Source organism: Bison bison, unplaced genomic scaffold (genome assembly GCF_000754665.1).
Source record: "Bison bison bison isolate TAMUID 2011002044 unplaced genomic scaffold, Bison_UMD1.0 scf7180017864351, whole genome shotgun sequence".
Taxonomy (NCBI): Eukaryota; Metazoa; Chordata; class Mammalia; order Artiodactyla; family Bovidae; genus Bison; species Bison bison.
In genome coordinates, this window is record NW_011494923.1 from 462,070 (window position 1) to 479,871 (window position 17,802).

A 17,802-nucleotide genomic window follows, 5' to 3' on the forward strand; every position below is an offset into this window, starting at 1 on the left:
GCATATTCTCATCAACATTAATATAAATTTGGCACAAAGCAACCAATTCCAAGTTAAACATTCCATGATATAAAATTTCAAAAAAAGTCAAATGGAGCATAAGTTCCTGCTAATGTCAATAATATCTATGTTTGTCAGGTTACATCTCATCCCTATATCGTCCCTAGTATACATTCTAAAGATAGTATTGCATTCATTTATTTATATGTAGAAACCATGATCGTTGTGAAATTGTCATACAGATAATTATCATCAAAACAATTATTTATAGTATTTTTTTTTCATAGTCTTATAATATCAATATATTTTGTGTGGAAAGTTTATGCCCAGTGAAGGTTCTGGAGCAGAATGGCTAAGATCAGAGTATCTGGCAGAATTAAGCTTAGTGAGAATGGTACGGATCTCACAAAGATGCTGTGAAATTTGCTGACATAACTGTGGAAAGTGACTAGAACAGTGTTGCCATCTAGTAAGAGCTCACTAAGTGGGTACATCCGGTTGAGCAAATTGAAATCAAGGAAGAGATACTGTCATTTATGTTCATCTTGTCTACAAATGACTCCAACTGTAATATTTTATCATTTCCTATTTATGATATAGGAAAAGTTCAATTGTTCTTACAGTTTTTCAGGATTGCACTGCCTATGAATCAGTAGTCAGTAATATAGTCATTCTCACATTTAGTCTTCTATGCTTCTTTTTAAAGAGTCTGCTTCTTAAAATTGTGTCCTGTACTTTTATATTATTTTTCAGATTTAATGAAGTCATCAGAAAAAAGGAAAAAAAAAATCTCATACATATAAATTTGTCATTGGGTTCGTAGCAAAGAGGCACCCAGTATCTTTCAATTCATTGCAGCATTATTTCTTTGAGGGACAGTTTTTTATTAAGTTCTTGATTCCTTTCTAAAAGATCTGAATCACTGAAGTTGTCAAATTGAGTTTCAGATTTCTCCTTTGCCTTCATTCCCTACCCAAGAACCAGCTTCCCCTCTTGGGCATGGATTGTGTTTGGGTAAGAAGGAAGACTGTCCAGATTGATAAAGCAATACCCCTGGGAAAAGATGATTAACATGTATAAAGGGATTTCCCTGCAGTATAAATACCAGCATGCGCTCTCTTGGTGCTTCAGAGCCTCCCTGATGTATATATGCAGGTAGTGAGATTTGAAACGGCCCTTTGAGATTGTAATATAATAAAACTGACTTGAGGAGTGGCACCTCTTCTCCGTTTCTATTCTTTTGTGGGAATGAGTTGCCAACCTTTTACTTCGACTGATACCTTTATACCTCTGAATTCTGAGTCTTCTGCAACTCTGCCTCTGATAATGCATCCCAGTGCTGCGGAGTGCCTACCGGTCTCCAACCACGCCACCAACGTGATGTCCACAGGTACTAACTTCAATAACAGTCTACATGCGGCTGCGCCTTAAGATGTCAGGATGGGTGCTTTGAATCTTGTTAGTTTAGAATCTCATTTTTAAAAAAATTTTAATGTGTATTAAGTTAAATATTCAGGATATTAAAGAAGACAAAATGCCTAAGAAAATATTCAAGAAATATTAGTAAGTGTAGTAATTTCAAGTATTGTTGATTTTATTATAAAACCTGTCTTCTATACAAGTAAACAGTGAGTCTGAAAACCACTCTATGCAAACATGTATGGATAAAGAGTAAAACTAAAGAAATAGTGTAAAATAATTTAAAAGGTGATTTTTTTTCCTCTTAGAGATTTATTTGGTTTTTAGATTACATTTACTACCATGTCTAAAAAATGCTGTACACCTCTGAGTAAACACAACTGAATGATTCCTGATACCAACAACAGTGGGTTTCAAAGAATAAAATAATTAGATGTTTAAATACACTTTATTCAGATGGTAAAGAATCTCCCTACAATGCAGGAGACCCAGGTCTGATTCCTGGGTCAGGAAGATCCCATGGAGAAGGGAATGGCAACCCACTCCACTATTTTTGCCTGGGGAAGTCCAAGGACAGAGGAGCCTGGCAGGTTACAGTCCATGGGGTTGCAAAGAGTCGGACACAACTGAACGACTAACACTTTCACTTTAAATACACTTAACTTCTTTAGAATAATTAAAAACTCAGAAACCAAGACTAGAGGCAATATAATATTTATTTGTTTATTTTTAAAACTTTTTATTTTATATTGCAGTATAGCCGGTTAACAATGTTGTGATATTTTCAGATGGACAGCAGAGGAATTCAGCCATACATACACTATATCCTTTTTTACCCAAATTCCCCTCCCATCTAGGCTAGAGGCAATATAATATTTAGAATCCATGAACTGATTTGAATATTTTCAAGATTTAGTTCTGAAGAGATTTCAACCTTTAATCAGGTTTTTATATTTTCTTATATAACTTTCTTAGATGAAAATTAAAATTAATTCAAATATATTGTCTCAAACACAACCAAGCAAATAAATATGTTTTGTTAATGTGTCTAATTTTTACTCAGTAACAAAGGGTTTTGATTAATAAACAATGTCTTGGGTAAATGTCTGTTTAATAGCACTTTTCACTTGTAAAGCAATCTAAATATGAGCTAAATTTTATAAATTTAAAAATCAATTTGAGTTGACACATTTATATGCCAATTTAAAATATTTTAGCCTTATATTTTGTTAAAATTAAGCAGCTTTGAAAGTTATATGTAAGTTTGGTATTAATCTTTAACAGAATTTTCAAATATCTAAAGATCATATTATCTAGATTTGGGGAAAATTATTAATGTAGAGATGTTTTTTATCTACTGAAGAGTCTCAGAATTTAATTAAACATATACTGATGCAAATATCCTCAAACATGGTTTTAAAAAAAAGTAATAAAGTATTTTTATGAAGAGGTGTGGTATAAATAAATTTAAACAATTATCACATATTGTTGTATTGTTCAGTCGCTAAGTCTGAACTCTGCAACTCTTTGCAACCCCATGGACTGCAGCATGCCAGACTTCCCTGTCCTTCACTATCTCCTGGACTCTTCCCATACAATTATCACATAGCTAATTGTGTATTTTAAATAATGGACATTTAAATAGATTGAGAATGAGAAGGATAATGCATTTTTGCATAATATACTGTATGTGGATAGTATTTGGCTAGAATAAAAATTGGAATTGAGGTTAAAATTAAGCAGGTTTAAGCTCAAAACCCTATTTATTTAAAAAAAATAAAAGTAAATAAATAATGTATCTAGTAAATTAGCTTGTCATTTATATGACTTCCCCAAATCAGCAAAACAAAAGGATTTAAACCTTGGAGGTAAAAAAATTCATAATTAGTAACAATGTCCTAAATGGCTATTGTTATTGTTTTAAATAGCAATAGCATTGATTTTATAATTTCTCCATCAAATTGTAACCGTATATATCTAATTGTCTAGGTAAAGAATTAGAAATGATTTTAATGAGAGGGAAATGGCAACCCACTCCAGTGTTTTTGCCTGGAGAATCCCAGGGACGGGGGAGCCTGGTGGGCTGCTGTCTATGGGGTCACACAGAGTTGGACATGACTGAAGCGACTTAGCAGCAGCAGCAGCATAATGAGAGGAGCAGTTGGATATTCAATGCGTTTCATGTTTCTTTAATTTTGGAATGCATAGAAATTATTATAACACAAAATTATTTCAGTTCTATGTGTCAGTTGTAAAATGAAAATTTATACAGATACTTTAAAATATTAAAAATGAGTTATAGTTAGAGAAAATGTTTTACTTTATGTCTTTAATTGATAGACTATATATTTTCAAAAAGGACTATAAATCTCTTCTAATATCATATTATTCAAGAAGATACAATTATATTTTTGAAAATCCACCACTCTATTGAGGACATAATGGGAAAAAGTAGAAAATAAGATATAAAAGAAAACATTGATTAGTGATTTTATTGTTAGTAGTTCATTGTGATTCATGTTGAAAGCTTGATAGAAGTTAAGTAATTCCAATTTAATTTCAAAATACACCTTAATTCAATGATACTTGTAGCTATTTATAAATGAAGTTAAGTTATATGCTGGACTCAACCTTTATAAACCTCTAGTTACTCAGTGATCAATGAATTTATTTTTTGACCAGCTTCATCATTAGAATTGTTCAATTAATTGTGTGCATGCAGAAAATCTACAATCTCATGGTTTCAATATCAGCCTAAATACATTGCACATTGTCACAGAGTTTTTGTAAGCCTCTGAGTTTTATGATCATACCCAATAAAAGGCTAGTGGCTCTGCCACTTCCTCTTTGATGGAAGAAATTTGTTAGGTGAATGAGCAGAAGTAAAAGTAAAGACCCATGAAGAGTTGATTTCTGTATTCATTGCTCCAGCAAAAGACAATTTTATAGTACCATGTTATACGAGAATTTTAAGAGACTATTCTCTGGTCAGTTCTTTGCAAAGTCTACATTGGGTGAAACCTGCAAGAAAACTGCAGCTTCCAGTTGTGTGCGTGTGCTCAGTCACTCAGTCATGTCCGACACTTGGCAACCTCATGGACTGTAGCCCACCAAGGTTAAAACTGGTCAGTCACGCCAACCCAGAACACTGGATATAATTAATGAAGGCTCTAGTCCACTGTGATGATTCATGAACTCGTTACTTGGGAAAAATGTCAACCCCTAGTTTTAGCATACTCATCAGAGAACTGCCCCCAAATGAGAACAAATTATTGGCATATAACTTTAAGAATAGCATAAATGTGTACATTTGAAATGAAACGAATGTGTCTTGAATCCTCATACATTTTCTTACCAGTCCCGTCTATTTTGTCTTTGATCCAAACTCCTAAATGTTTGTGCACATGTTTTGTGGTGACAATGCTGGGAAACACAGCAACAGGACTTCATTATTCTGTTCCTTCCTGTCATTATGGAAACCAGTCATCGACCTATGGCGTGATGGCAGGTAAGAAAAATTGTCTTTACATGTAAGATTGAGTTTGGGGACGCTTGGATGCATTTTCTGGGTCGAAGGGAATCTTGACCAGAGTGTATCATGAAATTCTGATCTCCTAACCTTAGAAATTGCTGCTAAATCCACCACTTACTATAATGGTCCCTGATCTGTAACGCCTTCAGAGATCATAATAGTTATACCTGATCACTGCTGTTCTCCACATGCCTGAAATGAACTGCTATGCTTCTTAACACCTGTGTTTGCTTTGTATGATTTTTATTTTATTTTATTCTAATTCTCTGTTGCCAAACTGCTAATTGTCACTTGGTTATGCCATTGGTGGGCTTGCCTCCAGTAATAATAAGGTAGCTGCTAGCCTTATGTAACTATTTAAATTTAAAAGTAAATTAACTAAAATAAGGTCAGATTTAAAATTCCTCAGTTGCCAACAGTGAGCAAGTCAGCAAAAGCTTTAAATGACTTCATTGCCCGCCTCCATACCAACAGGGTTAATGATTATGAGGTACGGAACTTAATAGTCATCATTTCCCTTGAGATTTTGGCTGTTCCTTCAGTTCCTGAATTTAAAATAAAACAGGAAAGTGCTTAATAATCTTTTGTGGCTACCAAAGAAGATAGACTAACTTATAGAGCATATTCCTCATCACAGTATTTCTTTTGGCCATTTGGTCTGTAAAGATAAATAAGACATTGAAGGCTAAGAGAGATTTGCAGCAGCTTTAGCCTAGTTGAATCCTTGGCAGCCCTGTCTGAGAGGCTCTGAGTCTTGGATAAGATTGAAATAGTATAAGTTACATACTTATTTCCCTCTGGATAAAGAAAGCATCACTATATCAAGATAAACTATCTTGTTTGCTGACACTTAAATGAAAGTATTGTTAGCAACTTTCTTAAGGGAAAGAAAATCTGACCTAAGAGATCCACTCATCACAAAATTTATGACTTAATTTTAGACCATGGCTATACAGTAATTTTTTTGTGCACAGAAATTATTTAGAAATCTCAATCTTTTATATTTATTTCTGCAGCAAGAAATAATTTCAGTGACAATAAACTACTAATGTTCTATGTGAAAAATATAAACGTGTGTGTGTGCATGCTCGTGTAATAGTTGTTATCCAAGTAGGTAATTAAAAAATCAAACATATATTTATGCCTATAAATTTGAAATTAAATTGAACAAAGAATTTAGTTCACCAACCTTTAATTTCTAAAAATTTCTCAAATTTACACTAAATAAAACATTAAAACTTTAAAATAATATATTCTAGAACAAATTAGCTTTTCCTACATTCTGTTAGAGAGCATTCTGAATAAACTTATATCCTCACCTTTATGATGAAGTGAAAACTGATGTTCTTAATGGTTACCTTTAAATCTTAATGTCTCTCTTCAATAATTAAAAAATAAGGAAAGTCATATTTTTCTTCCTCTGTGAAAACGGACCGTTTATGATTCTTGTACTTAGCTGTTAATCAGTATCCATGGTTAATGAGAGGATCTCTCGTTGAAGATGAACTACTTTCATTATAGAAATAGTAGAACAATGTGCATTTAGCCACTAGCGGTGCCGGTCAAATGCTTTCTGTGGCCTCCACCACACTTGGATTACAGAGACAAGAAATGATGAGCTTAGGGATAAAATAACCATATTCAAATAAAGCAATGTGCTTTATTCAAATATATATTCAAATATATATTCAAATATATTCAAAATATATTCAAAGTAGCAATGTGCTACTCTTTCTTGGAGGAGAGAGTCCTTGCTGTTCTTTCACAGTAGTTCCCAGGAACCCACATGCAACTTAAGTCATCTCTGCACCCAGCAAGGGGCAGCAATGAGTGGAGGTTAGTGCTCAGACCAAACACTGTGAGATGATTTTTACTACTACCTCCCTCCCACCAGATCTAGGTAGAAGCTGCTGAGTTCACAGCTGGCCTGAGAAACTTGACTTCCTTCCTGTTTCCAGGGTTGCAGGTAACAAGCCCAGGTTCACACTGAGAGTCCACAGGCAACTCAGGTTGTGCTGGTCCAAGTTTCCTCAGCAGGCCCTCAGCAAACTTTCATCTCCATTAGAAGTTAAAAAGGAGAGGTCTTTGGAAAAACCTTTTAAAATGATTCAAAGCCCAGGTTGGTGATAATAATGAAAAAAATGGATGTCCTAAGCTTTGGAGGTATTGCTGTAGTCTTAAACCAAAATTACATATATTTTGTTGCTGAAAGAAAAATTCACCATGTCAAGCATAAAGATTATATTTGAATATTTTTGAGAGGGAGATCATTAAAATGTGATGTGCTTTGTAATTTGTTACAATGTCACTATTTTGACATATATTCAGTATTAGCCTTTGCATCATGGCAGATTTAATCTCAGAGAATCTGAACCTTTCTGCTGTCATCCCCAGAGAAGCTACACAAATTGAGTCATAAAACACAGGGATTCAGAATATTCAGGAATTCAGAAAAGGTTTAAAATACACAAGAGAAACCTAGTAATGTCATTTGAATTTTCTGAGAAGTCTCAGGCGTTCATCAAATCAGCCACTTCCACACAATCCACAGAAGCGTCTAATCACCAACAACGAAGGTTCATTGTCACATACTCCATATAAAAGTGAAGCTGCACAAAGAGCAATATTTCAAAGGGTGTGAAATTGCTTTATTTGAATATGGTTATTTTATCCCTATACTCTGATGCTTATATGTAGTCTGAGCATTTCATTAAATTAATAACTCACTGGAAAGCAAGAGCTACAGCTCGTATTTTAAGCTAAGGTTGGTAGGAAGGATTCTAATCATCAGATGAATCCTCTGTGCCTCATAGTCCAGGTGTGGGAATATCAAAGAGAATGATTGGTGGGGTGAAATGAATTAGCCACACCAGGAACTAATTACAAACCTCGTTCAAGTTAGCTTCTCAAAGTGTTAGTCTCTTCACATCCAAGTTGTGATGGGTACCATACATAGCTCTATCTGAGTTGAGTTGTGGCAGCTTTCCACCAACTTAGCCTGGTTTTCTCCTTGATCTTCTCTTCAGATACATTCATAGTTAAATTTCTTCTTCTGTTTCTTCTCTCCTAAGTACTTAAATAATTCAACAGCCTGCAGGATGGATAATAGGAAACAGGGAATTACAAATACTATTCAAAAATCTCTTCTAGATAAACACAAAAGAAAACTAATAACAAAAACCTTTCAAAATTCTGATTTCTGGGTATACAAGGTGGTGTCTGTTCTCATTTGTAAAGCTGGGTGAAAGTTGGAAAACAAACTTAATGAGCTGTGTACCTTGCCCACCGTCCTGTGTGAACTGGGCTAATCAGCTACATGGTAATGATTGCTAAACCCAGCAAGGTTATGTGTTTTAATGGCCACCCAAGGTGTGCAGTAAGAGTCCTTGATTAAAAATTGATCTTAAGAGGAAAGCAAAATAGCTGATGTTGGAAAATTATTCAAGGAGATGAATGCTCTTTTTTAATGAGATGTGGATAATAGAATAAAAGATGAATATAGCTAAAAAGTGTCTTTTCCACCTGGGCTAGGCCAAGAGGTACCAGAAATATGTTTCACATTTACATAGGAAAACAGTCTACTTTGGAGGCCATCTCTTCATTCTTAAATTGTCTTTTTTCTATTTCCTTTTTTGTTTTATTTAGTTTTATTTTTTGCCTCACTTATTCTGGATGTGTTGACACTAAGGGAAGGAGTAATTCTGACCATCTTTTGCCTCTGGATCATGAAAGGCGCCTGCAGTAGCATGGACACTGTGTATTATTCCTTAAATTATGTAGCATCTGTCTCAACTTCATAACTCAAAAGCAGCTACAGGCAATCTGTAAACAAATGGCCATGGCTGTGCTCCAAATCAACCTAATTTACAGAACTAGGCAGAAGACCTGTTTATATGTGGATAGGATGTAGCAATGCACAAAAGAGAAAAAAAATCACAATTCAAATTTATGATTTGTTTCACATTGTCATGCATGAACGTAAAAAAAGAAAATAAATGGAAATATTTAAATGAACTGTGCTGTGCATCTCTACAGCAAAGTGGGGGTACTTTACTATGTCCTTCTTCCCCTGTTTGTTCTTTTAAAGCTTCTAGCTCACAACCTCAGAGATGTTGTCAGTTAGCAGCTGTCTGAGCCTCGTGCTGCAGAAAAGCAGTGTGCCCTGTATCATGGGACCTTGAGTCAGGTGCCCGTAAGGCATGCTGGACCTCAGCTTCCCATCTTCTGCTTTTAAAGACTTAATCTCTGTTCCTCTGCCTCCTCTGCTGTCCAGAAGTCCATGCAGAGCAGTTCAGAGAGGCTATGGTGGATTAATCTGCAGGGTGAAAATCCATCTTGGACTGTAAAGAATGTACAAACCTTTCCAAGCTATTTAGGTGTGCACTTGTTCTAGGCTTATAGACAAGTTTGGTTTATCAGTGTTTTGGAAAATATTCATGAAACTTCTGTGGCACACAACTTCCTGCATCTTTTCTCTCCGTGCTCAAACCCCGACTTCTTAATATTCCAGGCTTTAGAAAAACCTTTTAAAATACCTTGTCACATATACCATACCAATCAATCCCCATTTTCTCCCAAATACAGGATCATATAATAGAAATCAGTTTGTCTGACTATGCTTGTGACTGTCCCAAATTTCTGTTTAACATTAGTTTCAGGAAAACTGTGTCCCTGTGGATAATTGTGGATACTTTCAGTTAATGAAAAATAACGCAGCACACATCGTGTTTTCCTTCCTCCTCTAGATGCCAAACTTTTGAACATGGTATTTCTTGTGTACTCTTTATGGACTCATGTTCAAATTTATTTTCTAAATGTCCATTTCTCCAGAGTATTTATAATGTATACACTAGCTTTAAATTTTTCCATAAATAGAGATGGCACACTTCCAATATTTTTGTAAATATTTATAAAACTTTTGTTTGAAAGCATTTGTTTAATGTGGCCAAATATATTTAAGATGCAGAATCTTTGAGTCATCTGATTTCCCTGAGTACAGATTACCTGAAAAATGAACTGATTATTGATGTGGCTTATTGCGGTGTTCACAGGGCTTCACTTCTAGTTTCAATTGTATAGTGAATTCATCTTAGCACCCAAGGAACATTATTTGTTTTTATATGAATTTTAAATTGTGGATAAAAAAATACACACTTTTTTCTCTGAAAATAAAACAAAAGTCCTTAGATAAATATTAAGTAAATGTTAACATAAAGGTGATAAATTTTTTTATATATTAGTATTTTACTTAACTAGTAGAAATCTAAAACTAACATTAGGCCAAAAATGAGCTTTGTTAAAATGTAACAAACATTAAAAAAATTGAATTTTGTAATAAATTAAAAATTGATAAAATTGCTTTTTAAAATTGTATCTGGTCTATTCAATGTACCACCCACTAAAGCAAAAAGTGGATGATTAACAATAACAACAAAAAACTGGATAGTTTTGATTTTTGAAAGTAATATGAATTGCTTTAGACAGAAATAGTTTCTTTTGTGCATTTTTTATATCCATGAAACAGCTATACTTATTTTATGATATTTTGCTTAATTTCTCACTTGTATGTATTTTGTTTCAGAAAAATAATAGTCTACTGGATAGGGATACACTTCAAAATTATATTTTCTCATATAAATAATATGAGCCAACAACTTACTGACTTGCAATATTCTTTGCTCATTACATATTGATATATTAATTTAAGATTTATATATTCTGGCAAAATACACTATTACTCATGTCTGATTTCTGACTGTATTTATAGAGAAATTATAAATAGCATAAAACTGATGTATTTTTTAGTAAGTTTCTAAGAATGATTACTGCCTATTTTCTATAGTCATTTATATTTAATTTATACTCATAAGAAAAATGATTAATTATTGAATATTTTATTTATATCAAAATGTCTTGGTTATACCCATGTCATTTAATATAAAGTGAAATCCTTATGAATAAAAATGTAATATACTGCTGAAGAAAACAGAAATAAAATGTGTGGGAATTTGGCTTATACCATCCTGTCACCAATACTCCCTGACTGAGATTCTCTCTTCTTTCCAAATGAAGAATGAAATCTAGAAGCAATTAAACAATTAAATCATGTAGTTTTTTGAGATTTCTCATTTAACTAACTCAATGGATTCAGTGCTTCATCATTTATGAGGGATCATGTATCATATCTCGGAGAAGGAAATGGCAACTCCAGTATTCTTGCCTGGAGAATCCCAGGGACAGAGGAGCCTGTTGGGCTGCTGTCCATGGGGTCGCACAGAGTCGGACACGACTGAAGCGACTTAGCAGCAGCAGCAGCAGCATGTATCATATCTAGAATTGCACCCTTCCTTGACACTTAACTTTTTCTTCTTAAATAGTAATCAAGAAATGATTCCATCATAGTATATTTTGCAAGAATCTTGTTGCTGACCTTCTAATAGATCTTTAAAAGTTACTTTTTGTCGACATCCATCATTACCATTAAATCTATTTAAACCTTATTAATGTATTTTTTGTTCTCATAATTTTCGTTTTACTTGCCTTTACTAAATTAAGCATTTACTGATAAAACATTGGATTTCTTAATGCTGTAAAATCAATTTTTCAATGCTATGAAAATTTCCCAGCATAGCACTTAACATACACCTTGATTATAATTAAGAAAATATACATTCTGGTAGAGTTGAACCTCAGATTCACAATAACAAATGAAAAGATTTTTGTTTGTTTGTTTTTGGGGAGCCATGCTGAATTCCATAACCAGGAATCAAACCCATGCCCTCTTTACTGGAAGGATGAAGTCTTAACCACTGGACTGCTATGGAAGTCTTTTAAGAGAAAAACAATCATGGAAAACTCACACTTTTTTGAAATTTGCTTATTTCTATTTAAATTATTTGCAAGTCCCTGGTTCTTTCCTTTGGCTTTGCATTATCTTTGTTTCCGCTGCTCCCAGGAAGGTGGAAAAAAATGATCCCATTTATACTAAGCTACACTGACTTCTACTTCAGAAAAGCAAATGTCAGGTAACCTTTTAGAACTGAGACTGACTGTCACAGAACAATCTGATGGGCCAAAATTTTCCATGTATCAAAATGAGGGATAATTACAAATGGTCCTTTTCTTGTTGTTACAGGGAGCTTAACCCCTTGTCTTTATAAGTTTCCTGACCACACGTTGAGTCATGGTTTTCCTCCCATGCATCAGCCTCTCCTTTCAGAGGACCCCACTGCCGCTGATTTCAAGCAGGAGCTCAGGCGGAAAAGCAAATTGGTTGAAGAGCCAATAGACATGGATTCTCCAGAAATCCGAGAACTTGAAAAGTTTGCCAATGAGTTTAAAGTGAGAAGAATTAAGCTAGGTAGGTGCTTGTTAACAGCTGTGGGACACACAACTCCGTCTGCAAAGTCTTACTCTATTACTGTTTAATCTCTTACATGCTGCTCAGAAGTCTAAGACAGTTCTCATTCTACATCTCTACTGTGGATGTAAGTTGAATTATCAAAACCTATAGCAACCTTCATTTCCTTGTAAATTCTTAGCAGCAAAAATATATAGATTTCTAAATTAATGGTCTCCTTTTCAAACATAAGTTTAGAAATACCTTTGTTTTATTTGAATTAATACCTTTGTGTGATTCAAAAGCTAAAAAGCTGTGCGAATTGTATCCCTCTGCTTATCCTTCCTGTTTATCCGTGTTATTAGTTTCTGTGAATCCTTCTATTCTATGCATATTCATATAAGCAAATTCATGTATTTCTTCATATAGACGTTTTTCATTTGACTATTTTGGAGAGCTTTCAGTATTAGTTTTTTAGAGAGCTCTTCTTTTTAATGCATCTCTCAATTCCATTTTATGAATATATTACCAGTCTCCTACTGATGGAATTTAGATGGTCTTCAATCTTATGTTACTGAAGACAATGATGCAATGATTAACTTCATAAATAGCATTTTGCACCGATAAAAATATATGTGCAGGGAAAGTGTTAAAAGCAAAATTGTTTGATTGAAGAGTATGTGTATTTGTAATTTCAGTAGATGTCAAATTGGTCTCTATGTAAGTTCTAACAAATCTTATTGCCACCATGAGTATCTCCTTTGCCACTCTTCAGAATATGAATTCTGTTAAGGCAGAAGTTTTTTGTTTTTTGTTTATTTCCTTTTGCTTTCTCCTTAATGGCATATCCTCAGCACTTGGAACAGTGACTGGCATGTAGAATAAAAAATAGTTATTGAAGGGAAAAGATGCTATTAATCTTTTGGACCTTTGCAAATCAGTTAGGTGAAAGTAGCAGTTTCATTTTAAATTTCCCCTATGAGTGAAGAGTGAAAGAAGTTTTTCATGTGTTGGACAGTCATTTGTAATTCCTTTTCTGTGAGCAATCTGTTCATAGCCTTTGCTCACCTTCTAGGGTGAAGTGTTTTTAATGTAAATAATCATAATAATTAACCTTGATTTAAATGCATGAAATATATTTTTAATGGATTGAACTGATAGTACAAACTTCTGCATTTGTGGACTGAGCCATTGGTAACTTTTAATGATATCAATTGATGGGCATCATATGTAATCATTTTATGCATACAGGTATATAGCCTTGGGCCCTGAATTAATATGTAGTTACTATTTGTCATAAACACAGCAGTAGGCATCTTTATGACATTCATTTTCAATTTACTTTTTATATGACTGTGAATGTTTCAAATTCTACATTGATGACATTTGTCAACTTATATTCTGAGAATGTTTGAGACAATCTATGAAAACTTTTTGCCTGGAGATAGAAGCATTACCAAATGATATAATAAATGCTTGGTGATATACATAAAATGTTGTGTGACCAAAGTCTCATAATAAGCATGCTTTTAGGGAAAGTAAACACAGTTCTTAGTTTTATTTGTTAACTTCAACATGTTGAATTTTTCACTCTTTTAGTTGAGATAAAAATATTTGTGATATATCACCATATAGTTTACATATTATATTTTAATATCTATAGATTTTGAGCATATTTCAACAGATGCCTAATAATAATGATTAGAGAGAATTTTTAAATGTCTTCTAAAGTGTGTATTAAGGATTCCCCGGTAGAACAGCTGGTAAAGAATCCACCTGCAATGCAGGAGGACCCCAGTTCAATTCCTGGGTCAGGAAGATCCGTTGGAGAAGGGATAGGCTACCCATTCCAGTATTCTTCGGCTTCCCAGTGGCTCAGCTGGTAAAGAATCCGCCTGCTATGAGGGAGATCTGGGTTCAGTCCCTGGGTTGGGAAGATCCCCTGGAGATGGGAACAGCTACCCACTCCAGTATTCTGGCCTGGAGAATTCCATGTACTGTATAATCCATGGGGTTGCAAAGAATAGTCTGACTACACTTATATTAGGTTATAAAAATGATTCATGTATAATTACTACAGTATATAGCACAGTGGCAAAAAAATAAATCTGGATACATTAAAAAGAATCATTTCACTACTTTATACCTATGCTACATTGTCTAGAAACTTTTCTTATATATTTTTGCAAAGTGTGTTTAACACATTTATCCAGTTTGGCTAAATATGAATGGCAGATGTTCCTATCTGAATTCTTTTGGCTTCTAAAATATTAACTTATTAACTAGAAGGAATTTTTTAAAATACTAGACAATTCTACACTGCATAACCTTACTGTTATTCTAAATTGCTAACAAATATATCGTTAAAAGCAATATTTAATAGTTGACAAAAATACTACACAAATTTATACAATAGTGGACCAAAATCAGTGTTTCTTACAAAACTGAAGCTCATGGCCTTTGTTATTCTTTCACAGGATACACCCAGACAAATGTTGGGGAAGCTCTGGCAGCTGTGCATGGCTCTGAATTCAGTCAAACAACTATCTGCCGATTTGAAAACCTGCAGCTCAGCTTCAAAAATGCATGCAAACTAAAAGCAATATTATCCAAATGGCTGGAGGAAGCTGAACAAGTAGGAGGTACAAAAGCTGTGTTTCTGGAAACAGTAATGTTTTAACCTAAAAACAATGGTTTCCCTCAGTTGAATTTGTGCTAAAGTGAGAGGTTTGAAGTTTGGTTTGATTTTTCTCTTTGACATGAAAAATAAGTATCTTGTTTCATCACACTATGAAGAAAAGCAAGGCCAGTGAAAGTGTAGAAATAAATTTATTGAGAAGGTAAATAATGAGAGAATAAAATATATAGGGAAAGTTTCTACACAATGTGGCATAGGTGTGAAGTGGTGAAATGATTCTTTTTAATGTATCCAGATTTTTTCCTGCTGTGCTATATACTGTAGTAATTATTCATGAATCATTTTTACAACCTAATATAAGTGTAGCCAGAGCATTTGCACATACCGTTCTTTCTAGTGAATAGCAAGCAATTGCTAGATGAACAATTTAATGTGATAAAAATTATCTACTTATATTAATGTCAAGGCTGGCTAAAGAGCAAGATTTGATAGCATTTAGAGCAACTGTTTCAACAAAGATAGGGTATGATTTAAAGACAACTGTTAATATTTATAAAGTTAATATTTTTTTCTGTGTTAACATTTTAATCTAGGGCTTGTAATCTAAAATGATGTATACTGCAAATATTTAAAACAAAAATGTATGGTAATTCTATTTTGTATTGTTTTATAAAGAAACTTTAAATCCAAATCTGATAGTTAAAAAAAAACCTGCTTTGTTTTTGTAATTATTCATTGTTTTCGCATCACAGCTTTATACAATGAGAAAGTTGGTGCAAATGAAAGAAAAAGGAAACGGAGAACAACAATCAGGTATACTTTTGAGATATTAAAAGTTAGTGGAGAAGAAAATGATATTTTACAAATGGAATGAACATTTGAGTATAATATAGTTTCAATATAACATAAAAATGAATAGAGCCAATTGAGAAAATAGGTGAAAAAGTACAACATTCAATAAATTACTGCTGAGAAACAGCTGGAAATTTAAAATTTGATGGAAAAATATGTATTGTTTGATTCAAGAACAGTTTTGCTATGCAAGTTTTGGATAAAACAGAAGCTGTACAATCACAGCTAAAAAGAATGACTGTTTCTACTGTCGGTTTAGACATAAATCTTGCTCCGGGAAAGACCCCATGGACTGTAGCCTACAGGTTCCTCCATCCATGGGATTTTCCAGGCAAGAATACTGGAGTGGGTTGTCATTTCCCTCTCCAGGAGATCTTCCCGACCCAGGGATTGAACCTGGGTCTCCCACATTGTAGGCAGATGCTTTACCATCTGAGCCACAAGGGAAGTCAGTATGTTATCTATATTATTTCAAATTAACAAAACTGGTCACTAGTATTTTAGTTGCTTAAAGTTCAAAATGACTTCTAGCATTTCAAGCCAGATTGTTCATTTATCTTTTTGTAGTTTCCGTGAGGCTCATGGAGGAATTGCTAATATACAGGTTTTGTTTTGGTTGGTTAGTTGTACACTAAACATTTCGATAACCTGAGTTCTGGGGGACATTTAGAAATGCATACAGAATTATTTTCTTCTCAGTAAGTCAGTGCCCTCTTGTGGCAGAAAGTGGATAAACAATGTCGGGGTTCCCTCCTTAATTTCTTCCTGTGACTCTGGTAAAAGGAGCCTACATGAGACAAGCATCTAAATGTTCAAAAAAACTTCACATTTATTATTGTTGAAGAGCTTTGCAGGTGTTTTCAGCGTCTTTAGGTTTCCTTTTTACATTAATGTTAGTACTAATATTTAGGAAATGTAACCTAACTTGATTTTGATGGGCCTAAACCATCGTCTCCCTTCTTTCCTGCCAACTCCCCACCTCCCAGTATTGCTGCTAAAGACGCCCTGGAGAGACACTTTGGAGAACAGAATAAGCCTTCCTCTCAGGAGATCCTGCGGATGGCTGAAGAACTAAACCTGGAGAAAGAAGTGGTGAGGGTTTGGTTTTGTAACCGAAGGCAGAGAGAAAAACGGGTGAAGACAAGCCTGAATCAGAGTTTATTTACTATTTCTAAGGAGCATCTCGAATGCAGATAGGCTCTCCTATTGTGTAATAGCGAGTGTTTCTACTTTTCATTCCTTTCTCTTCTCCAGCCAAAATAGAAATTAGTTATTTGGTTAGCTTCAAAAAATCACATCAGTAATTTTTGCAGAAGTGTTTCTTTTCTACTTTAAAAATAAATACAATTTAAATTATGTTGATGAATTATTCTCAGAAGGCACATTGTACATTTTAAGCCAAAGACTAATAGGATTAAAACAATGATTCTGTCCCTCTCACTATATCTTTCCCTCTATCTCTCCCTAACACACACACACACACACACACACACACACACACACATACACACACAGGAGTATGCACATGTGCTCTTTTAGTGTAAAGATTCTTTTCCCAAAGGCTGTATATCTGCTTTTTAATATTTTAGTCAGTATGTCCCATAAAGAATATCACCAGAGAAGATCCAATTAGAAAATTCCTTACCTAATGCCCTGCTTGCCATCAGCTTTAATAGTTTGTTTGAACTAAAAGTTTTGCACTTAAGAACCAGAGGTGCCTTAGAATTTTATTATTGCATTTAGGAATAAATCTTAATCAGAAATGACACCTTTGAAGTAACAATTAGGGCACAGAGCCCAAAGAAGTGTTTCAAAAGAAATTTGTAGAAATATTAATTTATGATCTTTTTATTCTTCCCAGACATTAGCTTTTTGATGTTTAGCTATGGAAAATATGCTTTATGGATTCTTGAGCCCCACACTACTGTTTCTATAAGCTATAAGAGTACAAGGAAGATGTCTGGCTTACTTGCTATTTCTCCAGTGCCTGGGAAAGCCTTTGCTCACAGCGGAAAGAAATCT

At 34.0% G+C, this 17,802-nt stretch overlaps 1 protein-coding gene across 2 annotated transcripts; it reads left to right on the forward strand.

Moving 5' to 3' along the window:
• Positions 1–1,228: 1,228 nt before the first annotated feature.
• POU1F1 (POU class 1 homeobox 1) lies at positions 1,229–17,245 on the forward strand. 2 transcript variants are annotated; one of them, XM_010854836.1, is made up of 6 exons: positions 1,229–1,390; positions 4,856–4,927; positions 12,087–12,311; positions 14,768–14,932; positions 15,681–15,741; positions 16,767–17,245. In XM_010854836.1, exons 1-6 carry the CDS (start codon positions 1,249–1,251, stop codon positions 16,975–16,977), a joined length of 876 nt encoding a protein of 291 aa, XP_010853138.1. In that variant the 5' UTR covers positions 1,229–1,248; the 3' UTR covers positions 16,978–17,245. The 2 variants fall into 2 exon arrangements, with proteins under 2 accessions (XP_010853138.1, XP_010853137.1); XM_010854835.1 differs by having other exon boundaries at positions 1,249–1,390; positions 4,778–4,927; positions 16,767–16,977.
• The last annotated feature ends 557 nt before the right edge of the window (positions 17,246–17,802 follow it).